Raw genomic sequence first — 11,959 nt, 5'->3', positions numbered from 1 at the left:
CCCAGAACTGCCAGGTGTTCTTCAGTTTATAGGAGTTTTCCTTTCATACCCGTGTTTTATAAGTGTGTTAACTGTTAATATATGCAAATAATTTCACACTCTTACTTTTAGCTATACATGAACTTATTTTGTAAATCAAAAATATTCCAGGTATGTTTCATGAATTGATTTTCATTGAAATCTGGTACATTCTAGTAAGATTTCAACTCCACATAGACTCAGTTGATTTGTTGTGGTCTATTACAAAAGTATTCGGCTAGCGCTCCAGCCTAATGATAAGAATAATATTTTGTGGCCATCGCAGCTGATTTTTTCCCGTATATAAATAGCGCATACTGGTTTGCAAGTTTATAGTGTCTATGTTTTAGCATGTGAAAGTCACGTGATAAGTACAGATACATATACCAACCCTTTTTTAAATGAACTCTGATTTACGTGGTATACAGACCCAGTACATTTCGAATTGTAAATTTGCAAAAACTGCGAAAGATACATGTGTCGGAAGCGATGTGATACATCAGAAAGTAAGATTCAATGCGTTGTTCACAACGATATCAATTTTATGTACTAAGTTTTTGACAATTTTGCTTTTGTCTTGCAATTGTGTCATCTGGTGTCTAGTCACTGTAAAATTTGTTGGAAGAATTATGGATGGAAACGCACGTCTTTTTCCTTGTGAAAATAGGGCAAGAACATAATTTTAAAATATAACAATTTTATTTTGATTTATGGGAAACAAGATCACAAATTAAACCTTAATTTGATTAATTGAAATTGATAGCAGGTAACGTAACCCTGCTCTTACGCAATCTAGATTTGAACAAACCGCTTATTACTTACAGCCTGAATGATTTTTATAAAAATAAACACACGTTAATTACGCATGATTACTAATGCCGTACTTAAATCGTGTCAAACACATGTTGTGGGTTGTTTACCAAAAAGCATACAAATATGTTTGTATTAGATATAATAATTATGGTTGGCATATTTCATAGTTTTACCACATTTTCATTTTTGTCTATAAATTTTCACCTTTTCAAATATTACTTATCATGAAGTTGATATTTGATTTAGGGACGTAAACAGTTTTTATCAGTTAATCATAATTATTGTTTTAACTAAAGGAATCGCGTTTGACATTTGAAAAGTACACAAAAATATACATCAAAATTTATGACGATTTATCATGGTACTGTTATACGTATAACATATACGAATTTATGTTTTTGCTGAACTATTTTCATTGTATTTCCCGTATAAGTGCAAGATTTCGAATATTGGGACATCTGTTTCATATCAAACAAAATGTCATAAATGACTCAAATTAAATTTCGTGACTCGTAGCTACTAATATGATCTTTTGCAAACATGAAAATGAAAGGCCACAAACCCAAATCATTACGATACAGAAAACAACAATGATACAGAAACTGTGCAATGTCAAGGAGAGGAATCACGTGACTTAAAGTGGTTCTCACATGTGTCACCACGGGTCACAGCCACGCGATTCCTCACCCTGAATGTAGCATTGTTTATGTTCATATACTACATGACATGAAGATGGAAATGATAAAACAAGTACCCGTATGGAACTCCTTTTTAATGGTCATCATAATGTAATTACCTCCCTTGCTGAGAACTGTCGTCTGTAGCATCATATGAACCGTGTCTTGTGGCAATATTTAGAATGTTAATTAATTATTTCTCGCGTCAAATGGCACCATTAGTTTTTGTTCGCGCACCTTTCAAGAAATAATACTTCACTCTCCTCAGAACTATTTAAAGACCGATTTAACTATTAGCATACCCTGAATCACTGCGCGCATATCCATGACAACAACAAATTATCGCATTTACAGCAATAAATACATTTTTACTTAATTTCGCTTAACTGAGTTTGGGGAGAAATAGCATCTACCATAGCCGCTCGTGTAAGAAAGGTTCATCCCAACCCTCGGGCAGGGTGTTTTGAAGAAACTCGGTTAACTTCGTTCCCGCAAAACACCCTACGCTCGGGTCGGGATGAACCTATCTTACACTCTCGGCCTTGAAAGATACTTATAGTCTGCATAATTATACGTAATACTTAAAGTGAATAAACAGCTAGGTAACTCCCTGCCATGCTGATCAAATAGGGAAAATCATTTGAACTGATAAAATTCTTATTTGCGGTAATGATTAAGTTGGTCGGGTTTGCTTTGGTCTTTGTATTTGCTCTTTAACTGATCATCATGTGACTGCAAACTCCTAATGCTTTGTTTAAATACAAGTTAACAATGGATGTTACAATCATTTATACGAGTAATGATTCTGAATCATATTTTCTTAAAACAGCGATCGTTTTATGGATCCTGATATTAATAGGATCGTATCAAGACAGTTTTTTTTCCTCTAGACCAGGTTCAAAGATAATTGTGTTAATGATCATAAGTATTAAGAAACAGCCCAGAGTTGGATAATGGAACCGTCATCCGACATGTCCTGTTAAAGAAGTTTAATTGTCTGTGGCTGGTTTTCTTCTCAAGTTTGTTGCCTATTGTCGTGGATGTTTTGTCTGACTTTGGCAAAGTTTAACATCGCCATTACATGTCTGTGATTTTGAACCTTTTATCACCGCACACCCTTGTGGTCGTAGTTAATAATATTAGACAACTGACAATTAACTTTATATAATATTTTGTGTTCTGATAGATGTTGAATATAAGTTTCAAAAATGTTCCACTCAATGTTATCTTTTATTTGCTTCATCTATAAAGCAGTTGTCAATATTGTCGAAAGCCTTGCGTCAATAAATATACAATGAAGCGTTTTTATTTGATAATTACAATTATATAACCAAATCAAAAGAGTAATTGTGATCAACTATGCAAAACTTTGCACGAAAACCACCTTGCATGCTTCTCGATTAGTAAGGTTGACACTCTTATAAGTTTTCTATTCCATTATTTACGACTGTTGTAAACACTTTCCATAAACGACTTAATAACTTTTACCCTCTAAACTAGTCTGGGTCATCAAAATCACTCTTATGTTTAATAATTGACAGAATAATTTCAGCACATCAAGAAGAATCAGTTTCTTGGCCAAATCTAATAAGTAATAAGAACTTGTATACAGAAAGAAACCATTTCTTGTTCTGAACACTTCATACGTGCTTATTTTTTCAAATCTTATAAATGCTAGGCGTGATTTCATTACAGGATCTTGGTCGTAAATCACAACTGGCAACAATTTGATTAGTTTTCAATTAATGTTTATGTTTGATAGTATTATTATGTAGGAAAAGAAGAAAATATGGCAATACATGTCTTATAGTTTTCTAATAAGATCGTCCAAAAACAGTATTGAAACGAACCACTAGTGTTTTAAGCAGAACACTTATACACAGGTTTGATAACGAAGCAAATATGTTTTATCGATTTTATTTCTACAAGATCTGAATATTGTTAGAAGCTGGATACTGCACTCTAAGGTTAAACGAAACACTAAATAAATAGAATCATCATCATAATCATTTCACCAAGTCCACAACCATCAGGCACGGGTTTTACGGGCAACTTGGAACGTTGGCAGCCCAGTCACAACCCTGAAGAGCCTCACTGAAGTAGGTTCCACTAGGGCAGGGCTCGTGGTAGCCGTGCTCGAACGAGCACTGGTAGAAGTAGGCACAGTTCTGGGGATCCTTGTAGAATCCGTCATTCTTTCCCTTGCAGAAATCGACAGGGCCGGGGGCTGAAATAATTGAATACACTATGCAAACTTGTTTTTCTAATGCATTTATACCCTAATGAGTGATTTCAATGGGCTACACACCAGATAGTCCCAAAATCGGCATATACATTATTTCCACAAAACAAGCCTAGAATTGTCAAAAGGAGCTAAAATGAGGCCGAAAATACATCATTTTACACGATGAAAATTGTATTTTGTCGCTGTCTCAGCTGAGTTTCCTCGTTTAAAAATAGCGCATAATGGTTTCCGAGTTTATAGGGTGTATATTATTTAGCACGTGAAAGTCATGTGATTCGTACAGATACATATGCCGACGCTATTTTCGAATTTGCTGAGATGTTCGTTGAAGACACACCTAGTAAATTTCGAATTTGAAAAAAAAATACACGTAAAAACTGCGAAAGATACATTTGTCGTAGGCGATTTGTTTCATCAGTAAGTGAGATTCAATGCGTTGTACACGACGATATCAATTTTATGTAAGTTTTTGTCAATTTTCATTTTTTTTTGCAATTATATCATATAGTCTTTATATTCCTTTAATTCTCATTGGTAATAAATACAACTGTGCTTGACGTTTCAAAATTATGCACTAATAGTTTTTTGTTTTTTTTGTTGTTTTTTTGGAGGGGGGGGGTGGTGCTTTATTGTCCGTGGTGATATTAAAGTGCCGATAACAAGTTAAACTAGTGAATTCCTATATATAATGTTCACTTCTTCAAGAGCGTTTGTTGTTCTCTTCGAGTGGGTGTTTTCTTTTTGGTAGTTCCGGTCGTGCGTTTGGGTGTGTGCGTGCGTGCGCGTGTGTATGTTAATCAAAAACAGCTACTGACAGATCCATAAACATTTGAACAGAATTTAAAAAATCAATTTACAAATCGTTAATTTTCAATATCGTTGCAAAAGATTTTCGTCTAATTCCCAATTTAAAATTTACTTCGTAAATCTAACATCTCGTATTTCAGGTTCTAGTGGCGTTTTTTTTCACAAAACACACACTCATTTATTAATTCCTTGGTATGCACTTTTAACCCATTGAAAGTCCCCTTAAAAAATTTACTAACGGTTGTTGTTGTTGTTGTTGTTGTTGGTGGTAGGAGGGACGTAGGCCTTCGTTGTTGTTGGTGCCCATGGCTGCTGAGTTGTGGTTGGTTTGGTCGTCGTCGGAATCGGCGCCCGGGTTGTCGGTGGGTTTGTGTGCTGGACTGGTGGTTGGTATGGGGCAGATGTCGGCTGCTAAAAATATAATGAATGATACAGGTGTTTTGAACATTATACGTTTAGATTTGGATCTATTGAAAAATGTTTATCTTCCTCTTGTCTCAATAATTCTACACATGTAACTGTAATATAAACTAGGAAGGTAACGCTTGTTAGGAAACAAGTACATTTGTCACGAAGACCGCGATAACTGGAAAGTCTTTTTTCGGCTTGGCATTCAAATTCTTAAGAATGCCTTTTAAACAGTCGTGTTTCAAAAAAAAATCTTAAAGACCGATGGAAAGTGCTGCTTTATTGTTAGGGAAACCCATTCTACTTACTTGGTTATTTGGTTGCGCGTTGCATACCACGTGGTCTGGGAAGTCACAGAACAGTGTCTGTGTGTTGAACAACAATCCTGGGTGACAATCAGTGCGGAACGTCATTCGAGCGGCGCAGATGTAGTACATTGAACAGGATGTAGGGTTCGCATAATAGCCATCGAACTTGTTTCTACAGTCGAACTCAGTGTGGGATACTAGAGAAAGTTGGTGGTGGCCACCCTGGGCTGGAGCTAAAAACCCAAATATAACAGATGTAGTACATGGTGGGCTTGAACAAGTGAATATATCACATGTAGAACATATTGGGTTTGAACAAATGAATATATCACATGTAGTACATTTTGGGCTTTAAAAGTGAATATATCACATGTAGTACATGGTGGGCTTAAAAAGTGAATATATCAGATGTAGTACATGGTGGGCTTAAAAAGTGAATATATCGGATATAGTACATGGTGGGCTTAAAAGGTGAATATATCAGATGTAGTACATGGTGGGCTTAAAAAGAGTAAATATATCACATGTAGAACATGATGGGCTAAAAAAGTAAATATATTACATGTAGTACATGGTGGACTGAAAAAGTGAACATATCAGATGTAGAACATGGTGGACTGAGAAGTGAATATATCAGATGTAGTACATGGTTGACTGAGAAGTAAATATATCAGATGTAGTACATGGTTGACTGAGAAGTAAATATATCAGATGTAGTACATGGTTGACTGAGAAAGTAAATATATCAGTTGTAGTACATGGTGGGCTGAAAAAGTGAATTTATCAGATGAAGTACATGGTGTACTGAAAAGAGAATAGTTCAGATGTAGTACATGGTTGACTGAGAAGTAAATATATCAGATGTAGTACATGGTTGACTGAGAAAGTAAATATATCAGTTGTAGTACATGGTTGACTGAGAAAGTAAATTTATCAGATGAAGTACATGGTGTACTGAAAAGAGAATAGTTCAGATGTAGAACATGGTGGACTAAAAAGTGAATATATCAGATGTAGTACATGGTAAACTGAAAAGTGAATATATCAGATGTAGTACATGATGGACAGATAAGTTAATATATCAGATGTAGTACATGGTGGACTGAGAATGTGAATATATCAGATGTAGTACATGGTGGATTTAGAAGTGAATATATCAGATGTTGTATATGGTGGACTAAGAAGTGAATTTATCAGATGTAGTACATGGTGGGATAAGGATGTTAATATATCAGATATAGTACATGATTGACTGAAAAGTGAATATATCAGACGTAGTACATGGTTGACTGAGAAAGTTAAAATATCAGATGTAGTACATGGTGGACTGAGGAAGTTGATATATTAGATGTAGTACATGATTGACTGAAAGTGAATATATCAGATAAAGTTCAAGGTGGACTGAGAAGTGAATATGTCAGATGTAGTACATGACTGACTGAAAGTGAATACATCAGATTAAGTACATGGTGGACAGAGAATTGAATATATCAGATGTAGTACATGGTGGACTGAGGAAGTGAATATATCAGATGTAGTACATGATGGACTGAAAGTGAATATATCAGTTGTAGTACATGGTGGACTGAGAAGTGAATATATCAGATGTAGAACATGGTGGACTGAGAAGTAAATATATCAGATGTAGAACATGGTGGACTGAGAAGTGAATATATCAGATGTAGTACATGGTGGACTGAGAAGTGAATATATCAGATGTAGAACATGGTGGACTGAGAAGTGAATATATCAGTTGTAGTACATGGTGGACTGATGAAGTGAATATATCAGATGTAGTACATGATTGACTGAATTTGAATAAATCAGATGTAGTACAAGGTGGACTGAGAAGTGAATATATCAGATGTAGTACAATGAACAGGATGTAGGGCTTCTTGATAAGAAGCCGTCAATCTTTTAGTGTCTCAAAGCAAGATATAAGTGATTCATTATTTGAATCAATCTTGTGTCATAGACATGGCATATTGAAGCAACAAACTTTATGTGTTCTAGACCATAAACATAGCTTCAAACATAAAAGAGCATTTCATCCATCATGCCGTCGTCAAGTCATAAATAATTTGTACATGTAAATTCACTGGCAGTGTATTGTCACTAAGCGAAAATTATATACTGATTGTTTAACCGTAAAGTATTACTTACAAATTAAGGCTACTTAAGATTAAATATAAAGGGGGGGAAATACTAGTGAGTGTTTATAATAACTATGATAGGGACTCATATAATGTCTGATGCATTCCCGAGGTCAACACGGTGCTTTATTAAGATAAAACTTTCGATACGTAGGGTGAAATAATGATAAAACAAGTGTTTTCAGATGTTTTACCGGGAAAACTATTTAAACCAAAAACTTCTGAGTTAAAAGTGTAAATCAACATATACAAAGCAACATAGATGTTTAAGTACACAGAAAGTCACGTGGTATGCAAATTTTGTTATTACCACGTGCTCGCTAAATTTAGATTATACTTATATCATACTTTTCGGTTTTGTTGCATTTTGATATTACATTTTTTATAAATCTGGGAGTTAAAAAGGTTTAGAAAAGCCAGTTGGATGTACATACAATCAGTAAATTTACATCACTAAAACAGTATAACTTTTAAATAATAGACGAACATGAAATTTAAAATATTCTTGGTTTTACTAGAAAAGTCTTTCTTTCGAAAATTATATCAATATTATCAAGAGCTATATTCATAATGGTAGTCCAACAGGATAAACGTATTGTAAGTCTAGTTTTGCAGACAATACACATTTCAATATGATTTAATGGCGCTAAGGCTTTTAAATTATGAACTGACTGATGACCACATTTATTTAATTGACAAGACCAGAAACATTCAGTAGTTGATTAAATTAATTCCCGGTTTACTGTCTTCAGATGACACTATTGTAATCTTGTTTAACACATTTACGGCAAAAAGGGAAGAAAAAAAATTTGCAACATTAATTTTAAAAAAGTCCGGTGTATTTTCTTAAGTACGATTATCAATATTATGCTTACGTCAAAATGGATGTTAAGTGTTTCCGCCCATGTTACCGCGCATGACATTGGCAGACGGACTTCGGATTATAATCATTATTATTATTATTATTATTATTATTATTATTATTATTATTATTATTATTATTAAATACTGAAACGTTTTATGATGCATAAAATGAATAACAATCGGATGCCAAACAAAAAAAATAGAATTCCCAGTCATAATATTGTTACGTATTTTCTTTGATGGATATCTTCTAAATGACCTTTAAATCCCCTAGAATTGATTCGAAATATTAATTACAACATTATTTTCATTAATGTAAAACGCGTTTTCTTACAAAAAAAATACCTATTCAATCAAAACAAGCATTTCCTTTTATTCAATTTGTGTATAAATCCATTAATTTCTAATCGTTTACATTTTTAATTTCCAGGAATTCGCGAATTGAAATATTAAATTTGTAATCATAACTTAAGATTCAATACAAATATATTAGTCATCAGTCATTTTTCTATTTAGCATTTTGATTTAAATTGAAAATTTAATTAGTTTAATAGTGTCACAAGATTTACACAATATATTATTGAAATAGATGGATGAAGTCAAGTAACATCAATACAAATGCTATAAATTACAAACAATATTAAGACTTTTATGACCTTAACTGCATGTTATAATGCATTATGAATGTGTCTTTAATTATAATTTATAAAACAGGGTGATTTGTATATATCAACATTTAACGATATTTTAAAAATATTTATTATTTACGACGTAATCAATTATCATCACGCGGTCAGTTTGAGCTCTTTTTCCAATTATGAATCGGCATATGAAACGTTTCCAATTAACCCCAAACAAATAAATTGTAATCCTTAGAATGCAACCTACATTTTCAGCCAATGAAATTCCAGATAAGCAATTATTAAGTACTAGGCTTAATCGTTAATAATTTCATGTTTTGATGGTATTTAAAAGTCCACCTACTGACACTGACAATTTAACAGCCAATGAGGCCAATGATATCCGTCTTAATCATAAACAATTAACTTCAGGTCATCTGACTTCCATCTAGAGCTGTATTTATAAACAATATTACCAAAGTTGTTTTGGTTTAGGTTCAAACGATAAATAAAATTTAAAAAAAATATGGAAATCGGGATAATGCAATAGGCATTTAGCTTTACATATCATACATGTAAAATAATATACGACAAAGCACATATGTAGCATATATAAACACACACTTATACATTGTATGAATAAATATATATCGTACGTTGACGATACAAAGCGAAGCATGTTTTTAAACGGTTGGTTTTGCGTAATGCCAAAAATATAAGCCATTTATATAAGCAAGCAAACCTGGGGCAGTAGTGGTGATTGCAGCGGTAGCAGCTGTTGTTGTCGTTGGTTTTGTTGTTGGTTGTGTTGTTGCCGTTGTAATTGGTGCACGCGTCGTAGTTGTTGTTGCAGCTTAAAGGTTAAAGCAAAGCAAACAGCTTAAAATACTTTCTGACAAAAGCAAAGCAAAAACAGGCAAAGCAAGACCAGGCAAAGCAATGCCAGTCAAAGCAAGACCAGGCAAAGCAAGACCAGGCAAAGCAAGACCAGGCAAAGCAATGCTAGACAAAGCAAGACCAGGCAAAGCAATGCTAGACAAAGGAAGACCAGGCAAAGCAAGACCAGGCAAAGCAAGACCAGGCAAAGCAATGCTAGACAAAGCAAGACCAGGCAAAGCAATGCTAGACAAAGGAAGACCAGGCAAAGCAATGCCAGTCAAAGCAAGACCAGGCAAAGCAAGACCAGGCAAAGCAATGCTAGACAAAGCAAGACCAGGCAAAGCAATGCTAGACAAAGCAAGACCAGGCAAAGCAATGCTAGACAAAGCAAGACCGTGCATACAAGACCGGGCAAAGCAATGCCAGTCAAAGCAAGACCGGGCATACACGACCAGGCATACACGACCAGGCAAAGCAATGCCAGTCAAAGCAAGACCGGGCATACACGACCAGGCAAAGCAATGATAGGCAAAGCAAGCTGTGCATACAAGACCAGGCATACACGACCAGGCAAAGCAATGCTAGACAAAGCAAGCTGGGCATACACGACCGGGCATACACGACCAGGCAAAGCAATGCCAGTCAAAGCAAGACCGGGCATACACGACCGGGCATACACGACCAGGCAAAGCAAGACCAGGCAAAGCAGACCAGGTAAAGCAAGACTGGGCATACAAGACCAGGCAAAGCAATACAAGGCAAAGCAGACCAGGTAATGCAAGGTAGGTGCAAAAAGTGTGTTATCAGTTATCGCTCGCAATAAGATAAATGCCTTAATAACGTATTTAACCTGATTTGTCTATACAAATATGTCTGCATATCCAGTAAATATGTGCCTTAGTCGGTATTTAGTTGACAACGTCATCTGATTTGTCCATACACATATGTTAACATATCCAGTAAATATGTGCCTTAGTCGATATAACGTTGACAACATTTCGTGTTATGTCTTGACAAGTCGGCATCAAACAATTATACAAGACGTCACAATCACTCTTCTATAGCTGAATATCGTATGGTCACCCCTTGCATGAGCATCATCAAACACTAATATGAGTTTATCTCGCTTGCATAATGGTTATTGCATATCGTGTTCCATTTTCCATTGTTTGAACTGTTTTTGATATCTAGTTATATTCTGAATTTTATCAATGAAGCATGTTCACTGTCCTAGCCAAGGTGGATACCCCAGCATTGAGTTCTGCCTAAATATGCTGTGTCCTTTCAGAGGTGGATACCCCAGCATTTAGTTCTTTTTAAGTGTTGACTGTCCTAGCCAAGGTGGGTCCCCCGGCATTTAGTTCTTAATAAGTCTCCACTGCCCTAGCCAAGGTGGATCCCCCGGCATTTAGTTCCTTCTAAGTGTCCACTGTCTTAGTCAAGGTGGATACCCCACCATTTAGTTTTTATTAAGTGTCCACTGTCCATTCAAAGGTGGATACCTCCGCATTTAGTTCTTACTAAGTGTTCACTGTCCATTCAAAGGTGGATACCCAAGCATTTAGTTCTAACTTAGTGTTCACTGTCCTAGCCAAGGTGAATACCCCACCATTTTGTTCTTACTAAGTGTTCACTGTCCATTCCAAGGTGGATAGCCCAGCATTTAGTTATTACTAAGTGTTCACTGTCCATTCAAAGGTGGATAGCCCACCATTTAGTTCTTACTAAGTGTTCACTGTCCTAGCCAAGGTGAATACCCTACCATTTAGTTCTTACTAAGTGTACACTGTCCTGGCCAAGGTGGTCACCCCAGCATTTAGTTCTAACTAAGTGTACACTGTCCTAGCCAAGGTGGTCACCCCAGCATTTAGTTCTAACTAAGTGTACACTGTCCTAGCCAAAAACAACAACCTAAGATTTGTGTACAGATTAAAAGATGTAAGCCTTAATAAATGGGATACTTAAAATATTCCCCTGGTAAAAAAGACGCAGAAATATCGCTTATATTTTTTATCTGTAAACCAATCACATGCTTTTTTTGTTATGATTAAAGTTAAGTGAGTTAATCATAAAAATACATCAAAATTAAAAACAATATCAATCTGTTTTGTGAATCAGAAGTAAAATAGCGGACTTTATTTTTTGTGATTAAATAATGATATGCGAT

The 11,959-nt window shown here is 35.1% G+C and overlaps 1 protein-coding gene across 1 annotated transcript in view; it reads right to left on the bottom strand.

The window, feature by feature from the left end:
- Positions 1-3,409: 3,409 nt before the first annotated feature.
- Positions 3,410-11,959, bottom strand: part of LOC128204515 (chitotriosidase-1-like) — a 35,543-nt gene continuing 26,993 nt past the window's right edge. Inside the window, exons 11-13 of the mRNA XM_052905932.1 lie at positions 5,277-5,509; positions 4,800-4,971; positions 3,410-3,735 (exon numbers count right to left, since the gene is read on the bottom strand). Of these exons, the coding sequence (XP_052761892.1) occupies positions 3,551-3,735; positions 4,800-4,971; positions 5,277-5,509 (590 nt within the window). The 3' untranslated portion in view covers positions 3,410-3,550. The remainder of the gene's footprint in view (positions 3,736-4,799; positions 4,972-5,276; positions 5,510-11,959) is intronic.

The sequence above is a fragment of the Mya arenaria genome, chromosome 2, assembly GCF_026914265.1.
Source record: "Mya arenaria isolate MELC-2E11 chromosome 2, ASM2691426v1".
Classification (NCBI taxonomy): domain Eukaryota; kingdom Metazoa; phylum Mollusca; class Bivalvia; order Myida; family Myidae; genus Mya; species Mya arenaria.
Note: the sequence above shows the minus strand (reverse complement) of the source record. Positions and strands in the feature narration are given on the sequence as shown.